Here is a 21,029-nt window from a genome sequence, read left to right as displayed (position 1 = left end):
CCTGCTAGAGCTCAGCACAGCGTATCCGCGTATCCTCAATGTTTACACAGCACCGGACCAGACACGATCTAGATTGAATACGTGGACCCTGGCGGATTCCTGTTTCCCGGCAAACGGACAGTGCATCCGCGAAGAAAACGAGACAGATACAGTCTAATGTAAACTTGGCCATAGACACAGACAACCATTCACACTCACGGTCAATTTAGAGTCACCAGTTAACCTAACCTGCATGTCTTTGGACTGTGGGGGAAACCGGAGCACCCGGAGGAAACCCACGCAGACACGGGGAGAACATGCAAACTCCACACAGAAAGGCCCTCGGCGGCCACGGGGCTCGAACCCGGACCTTCTTGCTGTGAGGCGACAGCGCTAACCACTACACCACCGTGCCGCCCCACATATAGTTCAGTTAGCTTATTATTTATAGCTTTATTAGCAAACAGTTGTGTGAATAAATGAAAAAGCTGTTACATTTCACTGGTACTTATCTCATCTCATTATCTCTAGCCGCTTTATCCTTCTACAGGGTCGCAGGCAAGCTGGAACCTATCCCAGCTGACTACGGGCGAAAGGCAGGGTACACCCTGGACAAGTCGCCAGGTCATCACAGGGCCGACACATAGACACAGACAACCATTCACACCTACAGTCAATTTAGAGTCACCGGTTAGCCTAACCTGCATGTCTTTGGACTGTGGGGGAAACCGGAGCACCCGGAGGAAACCCACGCAGACATGGGGAGAACATGCAAACTCCACACAGAAAGGCCCTCGCCGGCCACGGGGCTCGAACCCGGACCTTCTTGCTGTGAGGCGACAGCGCTAACCACTACACCACCGTGCCGCCCCACATATAGTTCAGTTCAGCTTATTATTTATAGCTTTATTAGCAAACAGTTGTGTGAATAAATGAAAAAGCTGTTACATTTCACTGGTACTTATACTATGTACATTTTTAGGGATTTTATTTTCAAACAAAATTAACACTATATATCCCTCCCATGTTAAACATGGAGGTAAAACCAATACTGATTGACACTAAAATATTCTTGACAGGCTGCTAATCACAGCACGACAGGAGGAAACGAATACTGCACAACATCACGAAACGCGCTGTGTGAGTTGAACGCTGCTCAGCTTCCTCTCTGCTTCCTGCGCGGCTGCAGGCGCTTCTGACTCGGAGTCAGCGGAGTCGAGTTCTGCCTTTTCTCTCTTTATTTCGTGCTCATGTCAAAATCGTAAATAATTCTCGGTACGTCAGGATAATTGTACATCTGTAGAACAGAGCTGATTCGTCGCTGTATATGTTTTAAACGGATTTTAAATCGGAGAAAGACCCGGATGATCCTGTTTAGCTCAGTTGGTAAACAGAAATACAGCTTTGTTTTCTCCCCTGAAAATTCTCCTTAAACGATTTATTTTTCGGTTTTTATTTGCTTTTGGCTGCTGAGTATGGATGAGAAGGTGTTTACAAAAGAACTGGATCAGTGGATCGAGCAGCTGAATGAGTGCAAGCAGCTGTCTGAGAACCAGGTTAAATTTTTATGCGAGAAAGTAAGTATGCCTCTTAAACCCTGGGTAACACTTGTTATTGAACGCACACTTTTGTTTACTGGAGATTAAATACAGTCAGCGAGCCACTATGGCTACCGAGTCCAAAGATGGCGGCGGTGAGTTCTATTTTTATTGGCTGTCAGTCTTGCCTCCTTGGTGTCTCATTGGCTGTCGTGCCACCTTCGGAAGACGCTGATTGGCTGATTCAGCTTGCACTGCAGGTAGCAACCCGGGCTCGCGGGGTGTGTCCTCTGTAATGGCGGCCGTTGTCAGGCAGACGGTTCACCGCCACTGAGGAAGTGTGTTCGGCTGTTGGAGCTTAAGATTTGCAAATTTAACTCTGATAAATAAAATTTGAGCCAAAATACTGTCGAATTTGTACTTATTACAGCGTTGGTTAATTAAGAAGCTGCTTATTAAGAAACAAAACCCATTCTTTGTTTAACAGTGTGCAAAAGTTTACACCCCCCTTCATTTTGTGAAGAAGTCAACTTTATTGTCAAATATGCTCTACATGCTCAACATACAGCTCAGATGAAATTTCAGTCCTCTCTGACCCACGGTGCAAACAGGCAATGCAATAAATAAAAAATAGAATAATTGAAAAAACAAATAATATAAACAGTGTAAACACTCTAGATAGGAACTAGACATAGACTAAACACTCAAACAATATAAACAGTATAAATAAACCGTATAAACACTAGACAAGATGAAGACAGACTAAACACTCAGTATAAACAGTATAACCACTAGATAAGAACAAGACAGACTAAACATTGACAATATAAACAGTATAAACACTCTACATAGGAACTACACACAGACAAAACACTCAAACAATATAAACAGTATAAACACTCTAGATAGGAACTAGACATAGACTAAACACTCAGACAATATAAACAGTATAAATAAACAGTATACACACTAGATAAGAATAAGACAGACTAAACACTGACAATATAAACAGTATAAACACTCTAGATAGGAACTAGACAGACTAAACACTGAAACAATATAAACAGTATAAATAAACAGTATAAACACTAGACAAGATGAAGACAGACTAAACACTCAGACAGTATAAACAGTATAAATACAGTATAAACACTAGATAAGAACAAGACAGACTAAACACTCAGACAATATAAACAGTATAAATAAACAGTATAAACACTAGACAAGAACAAGACAGACTAAACACTCAGACAATATAAACAGTATAAATAAACAGTATACACACTAGATAAGAACAAGACAGACTAAACACTCAGACAATATAAACAGTATAAACACTCTAGATAGGAACTAGACATAAACACTCAAACAATATAAACAGTATAAATAAACAGTATAAATACTAGACAAAAACAAGACAGACTAAACACTCAGACAGTATAAACAGTATAAACACTAGATAAGAATAAGACAGACTAAACACTCAGACAATATAAACAGTATAAATAAACAGTATAAACACTAGACAAGAACAAGACAGACTAAACACTCAGACAATATAAACAGTATAAATAAACAGTATAAACACTAGACAAGAACAAGACAGACTAAACACTCAGACAATATAAACAGTATAAACACTAGACAAGAACAAGACAGACTAAACACTCAGACAATATAAACAGTATAAATAAACAGTATAAACACTAGACAAGAACAAGACAGACTAAACACTCAGACAATATAAACAGTATAAATAAACAGTATAAACACTAGACAAGAACAAGACAGACTAAACACTCAGACAATATAAACAGTATAAACACTCTAGATAGGAACTAGACATAAACACTCAAACAATATAAACAGTATAAATAAACAGTATAAACACTAGACAAGAACAAGACAGACTAAACACTCAGACAATATAAACAGTATAAATAAACAGTATAAACACGACAAGAACAAGACAGACTAAACACTCAGACAATATAAACAATATAAACACTCTAGATAGGAACTAGACATAGACTAAACACTGAAACAATATAAACAGTATAAATAAACAGTATAAACACTAGACAAGATGAAGACAGACTAAACACTCAGACAGTATAAACAGTATAAATACAGTGTAAACACTAGACAAGAACAAGACAGACTAAACACTCAGACAATATAAACAGTATAAACACTCTAGATAGGAACTAGACAAACACTCAAACAATATAAACAATATAAATAAACAGTATAAATACTAGACAAGAACAAGACAGACTAAACACTCAGACAATATAAACAGTATAAACACTCTAGATATGAACTAGACGTAGACTAAACACTCAGACAAACAATATAAACAGTATAAATACAGTATAAACACTAGATAAGAATAAGACGGACTAAACACTCAGACAATATAAACAGTGTAAACACTCTAGATATGAACTAGACGTAGACTAAACACTCAGACAAACAATATAAACAGTATAAATACAGTATAAACACTAGATAAGAACAAGACAGACTAAACACTCGGACAATATAAACAGTATAAATAAACAGTATAAACACTAGATAAGAACAAGACAGACTAAACACTCAGACAATATAAACAGTGTAAACACTAGATAAGAACTACACACAGACTAAACACTCAAACAGACAATATAAACAGTATAAACACTAGATATGATCTAGACATAGACTAAACACTCATACACACACACACACACACACACACACTGGTTCAAATAAACAAAACAGTCAAGGGCACTTGAGGTATAGCAGGTAAACATGAAATAAGCAGTATAAACAGACTAGCAGCTGTTAAGATGAGGTAGTGCGGAATAGTGCAAATGAGCGAGGTAAAGTGAGATGTGCGGTCCCTGAGTTCAGTGCGTTAATGAACGATGAGATGTATGTATGTGTGTGTGTTGGGGGGGGAAACTGTGAGGATGACATGAAAGAAAGGTCACTATTTTAAAATTACTTAAAAAATATTTCAGAGCAGAAAATTAATTTGGTATTAACCTTCTCGGTCTCCAGAGATGTGCCTGGGAAAACCCTTCACGTTGACATTTTAATTTAACCTTTATTTTACCAGGAGAGAAGACCCACTGAGATTAATAATCTCTTTTACAAGGGCGTCCTGGCCAAGAGGCAGCACAGGTTACAGAATTACAATTTACAGGAGTCTGATTAAAAGAAAAAAAATCATTTAAAACAGTTACAAATCAGGGACGCCGTCTCAAGTGCTCTCAGTCTGGAGTTAAAATCGCTCAATGGAATAAGTTTTTATTTTTAGGTCCTTTTGCAGCTTGCTCCAGGTGGTGGGGGCAGAGAAAACAAAAGCTCTTTTTCCCCGCTCTGTGCGGACGGATGGGACAGAGAGCAGCAAATGATCATTGGAGCGCAGGCCAGAAGAGTCATGGTTCCTCAGTGTGATTAGGTTACTGATGTAGGGTGGCAGTAGTCCAAGTATTGCCTTGTATATAAAGGTATATCAGTGAGTCAGCCTCCTGGTAGACAGTGACGGCCATCCGACTCGGGAATATAGTTCGCAGTGACGGGTCAAGGCCCTACAATTAGTGATGAACCTCAGGGCAGCGTGATACACAGAGTCAGTCTTACTCAGGCATTGAGCTGAAGCGTTCATGTACAACAAGTCTCCATAGTCTAAAATAGATAAACAGGTTGCAGCGACAAGGCGCTTCTTAACATCAAAAGAAAAACAAAATTTTTTTCTAAATAAAAAAACCCAGCTTCAGTTTAAGTTTCTTAACAAGATTTTCAATGTGGGCTTTGAATGTCAGGGTGTCATCAAGCAGGATATTTCCGTTCTATATTTCTGAAAATGACACATTTTCCTGAATGTAAATGCTCCACTTATGGATCTCGAGCATATGAAAGCGTATTGCTGGCACACCAGAAAAAAAAAAAAAAACAGTATCATGTAGTAACATGAAAAGGTTATTATTATTATAACAATATATTTTCGCGTTATAACGCGAAACGTTTCACGTAACATGATAATTTGGTATTGTTATAACGTGATCATTTATATGGTTAAAATTTGAAACTTTTCACGTTATAACACGATAACTTTAAACTCATGTTTGAATGAGGTGTGTGGAGAATAACAACTTTATTCATAGAATAGAAGACCTTAATTGTCACTGCACAAATGTACAACGAAATTTAGTTCATCACAGGAAGCAAAGCCGCTGCCGTCCCACGTTAACCTAACTGCATGTCTTTGGACTGTGGGGGAAACCGGAGCACCTGGAGGAAACCCACACAGACACGGGGAGAACATGCAGACTCCACATAGGAAGGCCCCTGTCGGCTGCTGGGCTCGAACCCAGAGCCTTCTTGCTGTGAGGTGACAGTGCTAACCACTGCACCACTGTGTCACACCTGGACAGCCCTATGCATTTTAAAATCCTTCTTAGAGTGCGTAGACTTATTACAGTGTCATCTACCGTGTTCAATAACAGCAGAATCTTGTCATGTCTCAACCCAGGCATGAAACAGAACTTTATTAAATCGTGTAAATGAGCTGTATTACCCAGTTTATTCTCCGCACACCTCATTCAGACCATAGAGTCAAATTCGAGTTTAGTTATCACGTTATAACGTGAAACCAAATTGTCACATCACGTAATAACGTGAAAATATATTGATATAACGATAAACTTTTCATGTTATTACGTGATACTGATTTTTTTTCTTTTTTCTGGTGCGGCAGCAATCCTCTATGTTTCCATACAAATCAGAAGTAAAGTTCTTGGGTTTTAAAATCTTTTTACCTCCAAAAATGAAAAAGGAGAAACGTTTTAAAGCATTGAAATGTTTACTTCTTGTTCCACTGAAAGACTCCACACCTACCTTTACGTTTTTATATATATTAGTGCTGTCAAAAATGTCGCGTTATTATCGCGTTAACTTGACTCAATTTTAACAGCGATAATTTTTTTATCGCGAGATTAACGCTCTGTGACATGATGTAGGTTTTTCATAAGCTTTTGAAACTGCCAGGAACTTCGAACAGAGACTTTGCTTAGAAAAACGATAGCAGCTAGACTATAATGTCACGCCCCGCACAGCCAGAGTCCTCGGGACGAAGAGCCACGGTGCTCGGCTTAGGTTTCGTTTTCCCATCGCCGGCTCCAGCCCGACTTTGCAGTGGCTGTGACAAGACGTGTTATGCTCTGCAATAAAAAAAAACAAAAAACATTGGTACAACCAGTGTTCGAACTATGCCGATATTTTCGGGGGGTCCTTTTTTTTCCCTGGGGGGGGGTGCTTGCGCTTGTCTCAGAGCGCGGATCTCCATCGCGTGCTCACTTCGGATATGCAAATGCTTCCCGTTACACATGATTGCTATGTCAATAAACATCATTTTAATATTTTAGAGACCCCCCCAACATTTCCCAAATCATGTTTTCAAGGGATCTCATGTCTGTTTCAGGGGATCTCGGACCCCCCGAGTACCCCCGTAGTTCGAACGGTGAGCAAGCCCATTCACTTTTTTATGCTGGTAAGAGAATTACAATGGTTTTTCATGTGACAAAAATGTGTGATTAAATTGCGATTAATCGCGAGTTAACTATGACAGTCGCGACATTAATCGCGATTAAATATTTTCGGTCTCATCACCTGAGGTAAAAGTTACTTACGATGTTCAAAACAAGCCTCATCACTGTGAGGAACTCGTGCTTGGCTGGCTAGGTTTTAAATGTTTTTAAGCAAAGTGGTTGTATTTACTGCAATGTTTGTTAACGAGCCACATTTCTGGAATTTTTCCAATACTCAAAGTAGTCAGGGTTTTATTCCAATTTAAAGCCAACGCTATTTAATCTCTCACTTCCAAATTTACTCCTCAATTCAATCAATCAGGTCGGGTTCAATGCCCAAACTGATAATCGCATCATCGGTTTTTTTTTGGCTACACAAGGTACGCCTCCGTTCTTGCCGGAGCGGTTGGGGGTTAGGTGCCTTGCTCAAGGGCACTTAAGCCAATCCTGCTAGTCCAGGGAATCGAACCAGCAACCTTTTGGTCCCAAAGCTGTTTTAGGCCTTGGCTTCCCCAATTCAATAAGTAAATTAAAACGCTCACATGCCCAGTGTCCTTGTTATAGTGACACGTCTTTTTGTCTGGTTACCAGGCGAAAGAGATTTTATCAAAGGAGTCCAATGTTCAGGAGGTGCGTTGTCCGGTCACAGTGTGTGGAGATGTCCACGGGCAATTCCACGACCTCATGGAGCTCTTTAAAATTGGCGGGAAATCACCGGACACCAACTATCTCTTCATGGGCGACTACGTGGACCGAGGCTACTACTCTGTAGAGACCGTCACACTTCTAGTGTGTTTAAAGGTAAAAATCGGTTGCCTTGATCAAATATTTCCAGATTATAATAGAGAAGCATCTTGAGTGCACTGTGTTTTATCATTAGTTACGTGTCACTGATTATGGAGCTCGAGTAAGTTTTGTAATCCCTCAGGTTCGATATAGAGAGCGAATCACCATTCTCCGAGGGAACCACGAAAGCAGACAGATCACACAGGTCTACGGCTTCTACGACGAGTGTCTGAGAAAATACGGCAATGCCAACGTTTGGAAATATTTCACAGACCTTTTCGACTACCTTCCTCTTACTGCCCTGGTGGACACACAGGTAACATGATTAAGGCCCAATCCCAATTCTAATTTCTACCCCTACCCCTCCCCCTTCCCCTTGGCCCTTCCCCTTGAAACTGAGCTACAAGGGATAGGGCTTGAAATTCAACCCTTACGTATTGGGATAGCCCTTCAACGATCGCATACGTCATCGCGTACCTCTGTCAGCGTTTACGTTAGCAAAACGCGACCAAATGCGTCATTGGCTGCGACCAGCCGCTACAGTCAGAGCCAGAAATCTCTGCTGGCAGGGTGTGATTTGTTAACTAACACCACTGAATGGGATATCTTTGGCGCTTCGTGCACCACATCCGACAGAATGAGGTGTCAGAACACTCATGTAAACAATAAAAGCGAGAATAACAGAACAAAACGTACGCAGTCAAGCAACCAAAAACAATACTCACTCCCAAAGCTTTTAAGCAGCAGCTTGGATTTCAGAAATCGCTGCTCATTCTCAGCTCGAAAGCGAATCAAGCGGCGTGTTTCCTCTGGATAACAACTTAAAACACGTAAATAATGGAGAAAATACATTTATGACAATCTTTCGCCGCGGGAACCGCCATCTTTCTGAAATCCGCATGAAATCTCGCTGAAATCCGCATGGCATTGTGGGAAATCACTCAAACCCCTTCGTTCGGAGTCAGCTCCAGGAAAATCTCTGTTTGGAGGGGTACAGAAGCCCTACCCCTCCGCGTTAACTGGGATTGGGATACCCCTACCCCTTCACGTGAACGCGCAAAATGGAGGGGAAGGGCCAAGGGGTTGGTCCAAGGGGTGAAATGGGATTCGGCCTAAATCTCCACAAGAGAAATCTTAGTGAGTAAGGACACAGGGTTGCTGTTATCATGTTCCTGAATAGTACTACTGATGGAGGTACTTCTGCATCAGGTGTGTGAGGTTGGAAAAAAGTCGAAACTTGTAGAAGGTGCCTGGCAGGAGCCGACACCAACAAAGAGAGCGAGTGTCAATAAATGTGCGAGACAGCAAAAGAATCAAACATTACATGATAAGTGTCTACCTTGACCGAAAGGTAATGAAGGATAGTCAGTCGATTTCTTCTCGTTGTGACGTTATTTCAGCTAAAGGCTGTGTTGCTTTGTGTTTAGCTAGCATGCGAACGTTATAACCCGGCTTGTACCTAGCATTTTTGAGGCTGGAGAACAATATATGCAGATTAGATAATAAAATATGCGCAGAAAACGCATCGCGTAAAAAAAAAAAAACATCAGAAGCGACCCGAGGTGATAGGTTTGTTCTTGACATTTTATTTGAGCTAGGTCAACATGTACGTCTATCGGCACCAGAGGTGCGCAGACGGCGTGCTCTCAGATGAAGAATCTGAAAGGTTTTCCTCCAGTCATATTTATGTGAACAATAAAGATTGTTATTGGTTTTTTTTTTCTTTAGAGAGAGATAATTATATACTCAGACTTTGGTCATGTCCTAAACTGCGTACTGAATAGTTTACTGGTGTCATTCCTGTTTAAGCTGACTGCTTAATGTGTATTATGTGGTTTGGAACACATCCCTGTGTGTATCGTCTTGGAACGTGCAACTGTGAGAAAGTCCCCACTGTTCTTCGGAAGTAGCTTATTTTTTGACCATAGAGAAGATAAATAGCTACCAAAAAGTAAACATGAAGGTTACAGTGGCATCTGTCGAGGGGTGGGGTATATTAAGCAGCAAGAAAAGAGAACAGTCAGTTCTTGAAGAAGTTGATGTGTTGGAAGCAGGAAAAATGGGCAAGCGCAAGGATCTGAGTGACTTTGACAAGGGCAAAATTGTGATGGCTAGATGACTGGGTCTGAGCATCTCCAAAATGGCACATCTCGTGGGGTGTTCCTGGTATGCAGTGGTTAGTACCGACCAAAAGTGGTCCAAGGATCCAAAGGACAACCGGTGAACCGGCGACAAGGTCATGGGTGTCGAAGGCTCATTGATTCGCATGGGGCATGAAGGCTAGAACATATGGTCCTAAAACAGAAAGGTGTCCACATTGTTCTACAGTAGCTCTTCTGTGGGAGTGGACCATATGGGATAGACTCAATGAGCCTTCGACACCCATGACCCTGTTGCCGGTTCACCGGTTCTCCTTTGGATCCTTGGACCACTTTTGGTAGGCGCTAACCACTGCATACCAGGAACACCCAACAAGACGTGCCATGTTGGAGATGCTCAGACCCAGTCATCTAGCCATCACAATTTGTCAAAGTCGCTCAGATCCTTACACTTGCCCATTTTTCCGGCTTCCAACACATCAACTTCTTCAAGAACTGACTGTTCTCTTCTCTTGCTGCCTAATATGTCCCACCCCTCGACAGGTGCCACTGTAATGAGATAATCAATGTTATTCACTTCACCATGTCATGGCTGATCGGTGTATATGTTTATTCAAGTTAAGTGATGAGTTCTTTTGTTATTCTACATGATTCTGACCTTGAGTTTAAGACAAACTCATCAATGTCTCTGTATTTATAATTAAAAAAACAAAAACCTTTCAGAACATTTTAGGACTCGGTAATCACAGCTCTAACTCTTTTTCTAGATTTTCTGTCTCCATGGAGGACTGTCTCCATCCATCGATACGCTGGATCACATTCGAGCTCTGGATCGCATCCAGGAAGTCCCACATGAGGTCTGATTCTAAGCCAAGCGCTCTATAAAAGCCACCTTTAGCAAAATTTTTTTTTTTTTGGAAAGCTTTTTTTTTTCTTTTTCCAAGATTACACACATTTTAAGCATAATATCTTGTACAACTGTTCTCATATGAATGTAAAAGTCTTGCATTTCGTTTTGGAAAGCCAACATACACTTTTATTGAAGATAGCGTGTTTGTCATATCAGAATCATGCTAACTTAAGAGGTTTCTAAAAACTTAACAGTTAAAGTCTAGAAGTAGGTGGAACAGTTGTTCAAACAAAGTTTAATGCAGCTTATTAGACGCTTTATAACATCTAGCTACTAGACACGACAATTCACAAGTCTTGAGTGCAATTTCTGGATTTTTCTAAAGAACTGATTGCATTGATAGAACAGACCGTGATGTTTGGGATTGTTTTAACCTTACTAGCTAAAATTCCTGGTTATAATTTAACACCAGTCTGTTGCTGTGCGATCGACAGGGCCCCATGTGCGACCTGTTGTGGTCGGACCCCGATGACCGCGGTGGCTGGGGGATTTCCCCCAGAGGAGCCGGCTACACGTTCGGCCAGGACATCTCAGAAACCTTCAATCACGCCAACTCCCTGACTCTCGTGTCCAGAGCTCACCAGTTAGTCATGGAGGTAATGCTGAGAAGAAACTTGAGCAAAGTGTGGTCATGATTGTATAACAAGGCCAGTCTGCAAGACTTGGAGGTACAATGAGCTAAACTTTCAGCAGGAAGGAGTGTGTAGTAGTGACCCAGATAAAACACACACACACACACACACACTTGGCTGTACAGTGGTGCTTGAAAGTTTGTGAACCCTTTAGAATTTTCTATATTTCTGCATAAATATGACCTAAAACAACATCAGATTTTCACACAAGTCCTAAAAGTAGATAAAGAGAACCCAGTTAAACAAATGAGACAAAAATATTATACTTGGTCATTTATTTATTGAGGAAAATGATCCAATATTACATACCTGTGAGTGTCAAAAGTATGTGAACCTCTAGGATTAGCAGTTAATTTGAAGGTGAAATTAGTGTCAGGTGTTTTCACTCAATGGGATGACAATCAGGTGTAAGTAGGCACCCTGTTTTATTTAAAGAACAGGAATCTATCAAAGTCTCATCTTCACAATACATGTTTGTGGAAGTGTATCATGGCACGAACAAAGGAGATTTCTGAGGACCTCAGAAAAAGCGTTGTTGATGCTCATCAGGTTGGAAAAGGTTACAAAACCATCTCTAAAGAGTTTGGACTTCATCGATCCACAGTCAGACAGATTGTGTACAAATGGAGGAAATTCAAGACCATTGTTACCCCCCAGGAGTGGTCGACCAACAAAGATCACTCCAAGAGCAAGGTTTGTAATAGTCGGCGAAGTCACAAAGGACCCCAGGGTAACTTCTAAGCAACTGAAGGCCTCTCTCACATTGGCTAATGTTAATGTTCATAAGTCCACCATCAGGAGAACACGGAACAACAATGGTATGCATGGCAGGGTTGCAAGGAGAAAGCCACTGCTCTCCAAAAAGAACATTGCTGCTCATCTGCAGTTTGCTAAAGATCACATGGACAAACCAGAAGGCTGTTGGGAAAATATTTTGTGGATGGATGAAACCAAAATAGAACTTTTTGGTTTAAATGAGAAGCGTTGTGTTTGGAGAAAGGAAAACACTGCATTCCAGCATAAGAACCTTATCCCATCTGTGAAACATGGTGGTGGTAGTATCATGGTTTGGGCCTGTTTTGCTGCATCTGGGCCAGGACGGCTTGCCATCATTGATGGAACAATGAATTCTGAATTATACCAGCGAATTCTAAAGGAAAATGTCAGAACATCTGTCCATGAACTGAATCTCAAGAGAAGGTGGGTCATGCAGCAAGACAACGACTCTAAGCACACAAGTCGTTCTACCAAAGAATGGTTAAAGAAGAATAAAGTTAATGTTTTGGAAAGGCCAAGTCAAAGTCCTGACCTTAATCCAATCGAAATGCTGTGGAAGGACCTGAAGCGAGCAATTCATGTGAGGAAACCCACCAACATCCCAAAGTTGAAGCTGTTCTGTACGGAGGAACGGGCTAAAATTCCTCCAAGCCGGTGTGCAGGACTGAACAACAGTTACCGCAAACGTTTAGTTGCAGTTATTGCTGCACAAGGGGGTCACACCAGATACTGAAAGCAAAGGTTCACATACTTTTGCCACTCACAGATATGTAATATTGGATCATTTTCCTCAATAAATAAATAAATGACCAAGTACAATATTTTTGTCTCATTTGTTTAACTGGGTTCTCTTTATCTACTTTTAGGACTTGTGTGAAAATCTGATGATGTTTTAGTTCATATTTATGCAGAAATATAGAAAATTCTAAAGGGTTCACAAACTTTCAAGCACCACTGTACAAATTACATCTCGATGATGTTCCATGAGGCTTGTTTGCCAACTGGGGAGAAATCAATGCAGTATCATTTATTGATCACAGTTTTTTTTTTTTTAATTATTATTTCTATATTTATTGAGTTTTTCCTGATTTATGGTCAGTTGTGTATTATTACACTACACAACTTCCATAAAAAAAATTAGGTCATGTCAATTAATCACCTGCGAACCTGCATAAAGGAAACTTGTTCTCCTTACCACATGGTGAAAGAGTAGACATTTCAAATTTAATGTCCGACACTCTATGGCCAAAAGTATTTGGACACATGACCATCACATCTCTATGTGGTTCTTCCCAGTTATATTATAGGATCTTTGTGTGCTGAAGCTTGACAGTTTCCTTTCAGTGGAACTCAGAGGCCCAACCTTGTTCCATCATGACAGTGTTGGCAAAGGTTGGAGTGGAAGAACTCGCAGAACCCTGACTGAAGTCAACTCCACTGAAGACCTTTGGGATGAACTGGAACTGATGACGCCTCCTTATCCAACATCAGTGCCTGATATCATCACGAATGCTTTAGCTTGTAGCTGAATAAGCACACATCCCCATAGCCACGCCTTAAAATCTAGTGGAATGGGATGTTCAACAAGGACATATGTGATGGTCCGGTGTCCACAAACTTTTGGCCATATTGTGTATACACAAGAAGATCTCTTGTACAGTGAATTTCTTCATAATTACCTCCACCAAGGAGGTTGTTTTCGGTAGCATTGGTTTGTTTGTTGGTTTGTCTGTTAGCAACATTATGGAAAAAGTTATGAACGGATTGCTCGGAAATTTTTTCCAGAGGTGTGACAAGTAACAATCCATTAAATTTTGGCGCTGAGCCGGATCACATTCAGTATCCCGGATTTTTTTAAAGGATTCTTGGCGGAGGTCTGCGCTCTCCGAGTGCTTTTCTAGTTACAGAGTAAAATAATAACAGTGCGTAAAATTTAGTAGAAAATGCTACTAAATCATTGCCAGGAGGGAGCGCTGTCCTATAACACTGCTGGATTTAAAGGGGACATGTTATGAAAAACTCACTGTGTCAGTGCTTGTGCATATACATTTGGGTATATGGAGGATACCAACCCACAAACCGCGAAATAAGACAAAGACACCCAGTCAGTTTCTTTTGTTCTGCCGATTTCAGAAACATGAGCTTCGACAAGCTGTTCAGATTCGGCTCCCCTTTCGATGTCACAAGGGGAGATCATTCGAATATTACCACCTCCTCATCTGAGTGTCTCCACTCATGGCCTTTGTGAACGAATGAATGAATGTTCATGAGGAAAGTGCTACCTGATTGGCTAGTGAAAGAGGGGGTGGAGTGAGGAGCGGCTCATTATCATTTAAAGGAGAACTGAAGGCAAATTTTTTTTTTTTTATTATCAAAATTCTATTTCTCATTTTATTAAATATTGGAATGTATTTTTGACAGCTGTTTTGTCGCTGCTATAACAAGTTATGAGTGTTTGAAATATGCTATGTAATATATCAGTCCATATGTCAAAGCAACGGCCGTAAACGAGATTCGTTGAAACCTGTGCGAGACATTGTAGGACGGAAATAAAACGTACAGCAGAAATCAAACCGTGTCCGAAATCGCTCATTCGTTCATTACTCCCTATAGAGGGAATTACTGTATAGAGGACTTTATAGTGAGCTCATTGGTAAAATGAAAAAACGCTTTCGGACACTAGTCCGTCGCGCTGGTATTTACATCATTACTGTTGCACAATTAAAACGTGCCAGATCAGTCGGCTGGTGGGTTTCAAAATAATAAATACATGCGTGTGTTTTTGCGATAAATCCATATTATACTGAGCGCATTTCCCACATTAATCAATACAAAGTACCGGCAGCTTTCAGTTCTTTTAAATCAAGGCTGAATCCTTTCTTTCTTCTTCGCCGCTGCCTTTTATTAAATCACATTTCAGACTTAATTTGATTTCTTTCAGTGCGACCGCAGTGCATGATGGGATATATTGCTTTGGTTAGTGACCATCGTTGTACACTACTTCTCATGGGATACTTTGAGTGCACTATATAGGGTGTAAATAATCCTCACTAAGGTTTCAGTCAGCACTACAAAATGGCGTCCTCGCTATATAGTGAGTAGGGCGCGATTTCGGACACGGGTTGTCCAAAGACACGCGCGCCCTCTTTCGAATGCTGACGTAATCAAGCCAGAAGTTTTGTTTGTTTTGATAGCAATCAGGAAGGTTTGAAAAAAGTAGGCAGTAATCGTCATTTAAACTCGTTTTTGTGCGATATTTCGTTTGGAAAACAGTTTTCAAAATGGCGGCACTGACACCTGGCTGACACTTGACGTTTCGAAGTCTTGCACAAGTCTCGTGAAGATCGCGCGGATAAGCGACGCCTGCCGTCGACCAAACGAACTAAATTCAACACGGCTAAAAACCGAATAGGCCGATAAGTATAATATTTAATTGCGATTAGTTGCCAATACGAGTCACGATATAAGGTTACTAAAACCGAAAATGTAATTGAATAACACGTTCATTAAGAAATAAAGCAAGTTTAAAAATGACTTCAGTTCCCCTTTTAAAGGAACAGGCCGTTCGTCAAATTTGTCTTTACCATTGATGTTTTCTCCTTAAATCTTTGGTTTTCCCTGTGGTTGAGTCTTAGTATGTTATCCCAGAATGCTTTAGTGTGGATAGACAGGCATTTAGTTTAGAAATAAGTCAAATTACTGTAGCTATTGAGAACACGTCTTAATCTACCACTGCTCAACAGCGCCCCAACTGTGTCAACTTGAAACAGCATGACTGAAAGAAATGTGAATGAATTAAAATGAGCTGAACGGATAAAACATTTTATTTTCCCATGACCATGACTTTAGGAGTTTCGAGGTCACGAATTACGACCTGATGTTGATATTTGTCAATGTGACAGAGTGCAGTGTGACGTTTGGAAACTCCTTTTACAGGGCTACAACTGGTGTCACGAGCGGAACGTCGTCACCATCTTCAGCGCTCCGAATTACTGTTACCGCTGCGGCAATCAGGCGGCCATCATGGAGCTCGATGACACACTCAAGTATTCATTGTAAGTTCAAAGGAATGTTAAGTTGTAACGTGATCAATGGGTGAGAAAAGAAAATGGTACAATTTTTATTTTTTTGTTTATAATACTGTTAATACAAATGGAATCATTTTTAGATTTATTATTATTATTTAACAATTATTTGCAGAGCGTGAAGTGAATATCGCTGATTATTTTTTCGCGGTCTGGTTTCCATCAAATCCTGCGCTCTGATTGGCTGGCGAGCAGGTCTGTATCCTACGGTACGAACCCCAGTTACAGACTCCGGTTATGGACCTCTGGTGACTCGCTCGTTCACAACAACAACAACAACAACAGTAGCAATTTTGTCAGCATTTATCTTTTTTATAAGATTTATTTATAAGATTTTTATAAAAAATTTTATAAATTTTTGCCAGCATTTCTCAGCATAATAGCATTAATTTTACAGCATGGATAGCGATAACGACAGTGTTCACAGCGAAAGCGAGTTTTACTCCCCTGAGGAAGAAGGAATAAAAGAAAACGTTTCAGGAGAAAGCTAAAAACCTGTAACTGTTGCTAACGCCGAGCAAAAACATGGCTGAATCCTGAATGACTCAATTTTGTATAAATATGGGACTACATAGGCGGCAAAATGTAGTTTTTTTTCCTGCCATGGAAGTGCACTTGTATACCGAGGAGGAAGCCATTTGCATTACAGCCGTGAATGAGGATTCAAAATGGGGGCTCGGCTCGGTTTTCCCTTTCCGGCGCTCTCGTTTTCTGTTAGAATTTGGTAAAGAAAAAAAATAAATGTATTATTTACCAGCTTAGGGTCGGTCTGTATAGTGAAATATCGTGACCTCGGCCTTGAATACTGACCTCGGCCCAGAGGGCCTCGCTCAGTACTTTCAAGACCTCGGTCACGATACAGACCTCCCAGCTGGTAAATAACACATATATAATAACTGAAATGAAGTTGAGGTTATTATTTAAGTTATTCCACAAAATCGAGTCGTACATGAGCTGATAGCCGATGAGGCGCGTAACACCGAGTTGTCTATAATCCATGTATGACCAGATTGAGTGGAATAACTGTTTTATTCTATCCACATTCACTGGATTTTCAGAAATGGAGCATTTTTATTTTTTGCAAATTCAATAAATAAAAACTTTACACAAATCGTCCGACAAAATCATTGCCGCTCAGGCGGATTTCTTAAAAACCTATCAGTGGCTGCACAAATTGACTTTAGTGTTGTTGTTGTTTTGTTTTTTTTTGTAGAAAGTGTCGTCTTGCTGTCTTGCCGAGGTATAGAATAGCTTTAGACGTTTATTTAATTCTTCCTTGGACATTTCAGTTCTGTAATTTTCAAACTTCTTTAAGCTTTTGAAGTAGTCTGAAAAAAAATTAAACAAATTTTTAATGCTTAAAGATGAAGAATGTAAACAAACCAGCAAAATGACAGGAGCAATTTGTGAAAAATGTGATAATAATAATAATTATTGAAAAATAAAAAGAGAGATGTTCTTACCAGGCGGCACGGTGGTGTAGTGGTTAGCACTGTCGCCTCACAGCAAGAAGGTCCTGGGTTCGAGCCCCGTGGCCGGCGAGGGCCTTTCTGTGCGGAGTTTGCATGTTCTCCCCGTGTCCGCGTGGGTTTCCTCCGGGTGCTCCGGTTTCCCCCACAGTCCAAAGACATGCAGGTTAGGTTAACTGGTGACTCTAAATTGACCGTAGGTGTGAATGTGAGTGTGAATGGTTGTCTGTGTCTATGTGTCAGCCCTGTGATGACCTGGCGACTTGTCCAGGGTGTACCCCGCCTTTCGCCCGTAGTCGGCTGGGATAGGCTCCAGCTTGCCTGCGACCCTGTAGAACAGGATAAAGCGGCTAGAGATAATGAGATGAGATGTTCTTACCATCAAATACTTTTATTCCATATTTTGGTTTTGTATTTTTTGGGGTTTTGTTTTCGAGTAGAGTCTTTATTTCCCCCTCGGTTGGCTCAGCAACACACGCCACCATTTTGTTTTTCTCTACTCATGGTATATGAACTGATCGCCTAGTCGTAGAGTAACCAATCAGAGCGCACGATTGCTCATATCCAGTGAATGTGGATAAAATAATCACCGATATTCAGATATTGAGCCTGAGAATTGTTTTAGTATAAATACACAGGTGATTATTTTAAAAAAAATTTCAAACTTCAAAACCGGTATGTAAATGTAATAACGGTGCAGCAGACTTGTCACTTATTTACACTGAGTCACATAAAATCCTTTGTTCTGAAATCGATAAAATAAATCACAGTTCCACATTCCCTTTGAATAGTTTTAGATCAAGCTTCATAGCATCTTTAGCGCTTTTAAGAACAGCGTTTTCTTTCATTTGTAATCCTTTTTCACTTACGGTGACGACGCGATCGGCCGTAATTTTACCGAGTCGCTCGAGGTGGTTATCGAGAAATAGTCTGAATCTCTCGACCAATCAGAGTGCATGATTTTCTGTAATCACCTGCGTATTTATACTAAATTATATTATCATTTAAACATAATGTGAGCATAAACGTAGCTATAGACTCCAAAGTCTGACATTTTGATGAAGGACTTGGAGTGAAATTTGTTTCTGAGATGAACGTAAATACTGTAAGTTAACTTCAAACTTTTCTTAAAAACGGCTCCGTCTTCTACACACACCATATGCTTTTCCTTAGTTTGCAGTTCGACCCAGCGCCAAGAAGAGGAGAACCGCATGTCACCCGCCGGACCCCTGACTACTTCCTGTAACGTCTCTGTGCCTGATGAAGTGTTCCTCAGCATTATCCTGAACTGCCATCACAAATCAACTCCTTTCATTTCTCCAGATATTACTGTATCTCTGAACAACTGAATTTATCCATGGACCAAAATGTGTGCCATCAGCATAATGTCGGGGGAGGGATAAAAAGAGAAACACACACAACTTTTAGGCATTTTACATCTCCACTGATTCAATAAGTCTTTGGGTTCCTTGATATGAACAAACATCATGCAGGTTAAATATCCTATCAGTATTGTTTCGAAATGTGTTTTATTCTTTAGATCATGATTTAGGAGCTTTTGGCTGGACATTGTGGTGAATTTAACAAACAAACAAAGCCAAAAAAAAAAATTAAAACATTGCCATGCGTAGTCTCATGCCAATTCAACACAATCTTTCATCCGATTCATCTTAGACTTTCAGATGAACGTTAATATTTTTGTTTAATTCCAGGAAATTGAAAATGCACTTTTTTTCGTGGTACAATCATTCAGTGTTATTGAACTGTAGATTATTTTTTGTTTTATAACTGCATTGTTCTCAACTCCACCTTTGTAAAATTGAGCACTTTTTTTTCGTTAACGGAAACTGCGAGCTGTATTGCTTGTCACTATAAAAATGTACACAATGTTTTTAACACCTCAGATCTGAGATAAAGCTGTTTTTCTGCTTGATGTCTTCAAGAAATCTTTGTGTGTGTCTTGCTTGTGCGTGTCTGTTTAAAAGTTTGCGTTCTATAAAAGGATAACGCTAGCATTATGATGATTTCTACAAACCGTTCCTTATTAAATAAGTTTCGCAAAAATTTCGATACACGCAGTTTTCCCCTCATACCAAATGTGGCTCATCTTCCATATCTTAAATATGTTTGGGATCTGTGGTTTTTTTTAATTGTGCACCAGAACTACCATTTTAATATCACTAAATATCTATGTCTGTGAAGATTCTCAATCATCCAGGTCATAGTAAACTGTGGGTGGTAGAAAAGGGCAACTGGACTTGCTTGAAGATTCTGTTTTCAAGAATCTTCAAGCAAGTCCAGTTGCCCTTTTCTACCACCCACAGTTTACTAAATATCTAAAAGTTCAAACCTTATATTCACATGATATTGTTTCATCTTTTCAGTTAATATCTGGCTGAAATTCTCAGTTTGTTAGCCATGTTGTGATGACCACAAACCAACCTTATGGGGGAAAAAAAACATGGTGGAAAATATTTTGGCCCCATAAAGGAAATCCATTGATGCAAAAAATACAGGGTTAGTCAAAATTATGTTAATAATTAAATGGTAGAAACCAATCGGATCTGTAGTGGAAGTTCATCAACGGCGTACTGCTGCACCATCTGTAAGTAGACGTCTGACGTCACTGTTGGGGTGTCAAAAAAGTAGGGCCCAATTACGCCAGCAGCAGTCACGGCACACCACACATTCAGGAGAAAAATAATCCATTAGGGTTAACATAATTTTGACTAACCTTGTATATAGAAGATAGTCATGAGTTTACACAGAATGGTGCAAAAAAAACCAAAACACCAAAAAACAATGAAACCCACTGTGTATGTGGAGGGTCTGCAGACAAACACTTTCTTGAGAGCTCAAAGGATGGCAACCAGACTGGTTTGAGCTGACAAGAAGTCTAGAGTAACTCAAATAATTACTCTTTACAACCATGGTGAATAGAAAAGCATCTCAAATTGGACAGCACATCAAACCTTGGGGTGGACAAGTTAGAACAGAAGACCATCACATTGGGTTCCACTCGTCAGCCAAGAACAAGAATCTGAGGCTCTGATAGACACTGGGTCACCAAGACTGGACCAAAAAGACCAGGTGATTTTTCCCCCTTTTCTATAGGATTCAACTGTCCAGTTTGGGTGATTCTGTGCTCATGACAGCCTTCGGTTCCTGTTTGTAG

At 40.2% G+C, this 21,029-nt stretch overlaps 1 protein-coding gene across 2 annotated transcripts; it reads left to right on the top strand.

The window, feature by feature from the left end:
• The first annotated feature begins 1,135 nt into the window (after positions 1-1,135).
• Positions 1,136-19,800, top strand: ppp2caa (protein phosphatase 2 catalytic subunit alpha a). Of its 2 annotated transcripts, XM_060915336.1 has the most exons (7): positions 1,138-1,556; positions 7,688-7,897; positions 8,025-8,198; positions 10,749-10,838; positions 11,326-11,487; positions 16,237-16,355; positions 19,028-19,800. In XM_060915336.1, the coding sequence occupies exons 1-7, from the start codon at positions 1,455-1,457 to the stop codon at positions 19,098-19,100; spliced, it is 930 nt and encodes a 309-aa protein (XP_060771319.1). In that variant the 5' UTR covers positions 1,138-1,454; the 3' UTR covers positions 19,101-19,800. The 2 variants fall into 2 exon arrangements, with proteins under 2 accessions (XP_060771320.1, XP_060771319.1); XM_060915337.1 differs by lacking the exon at positions 8,025-8,198 and having other exon boundaries at positions 1,136-1,556.
• The last annotated feature ends 1,229 nt before the right edge of the window (positions 19,801-21,029 follow it).

The sequence above is a fragment of the Neoarius graeffei genome, chromosome 2 (assembly GCF_027579695.1).
Source record: "Neoarius graeffei isolate fNeoGra1 chromosome 2, fNeoGra1.pri, whole genome shotgun sequence".
Classification (NCBI taxonomy): domain Eukaryota; kingdom Metazoa; phylum Chordata; class Actinopteri; order Siluriformes; family Ariidae; genus Neoarius; species Neoarius graeffei.
The sequence above is the reverse complement of the archived record's forward strand: the minus strand, read 5'-3'. Positions and strand labels throughout refer to the sequence as shown.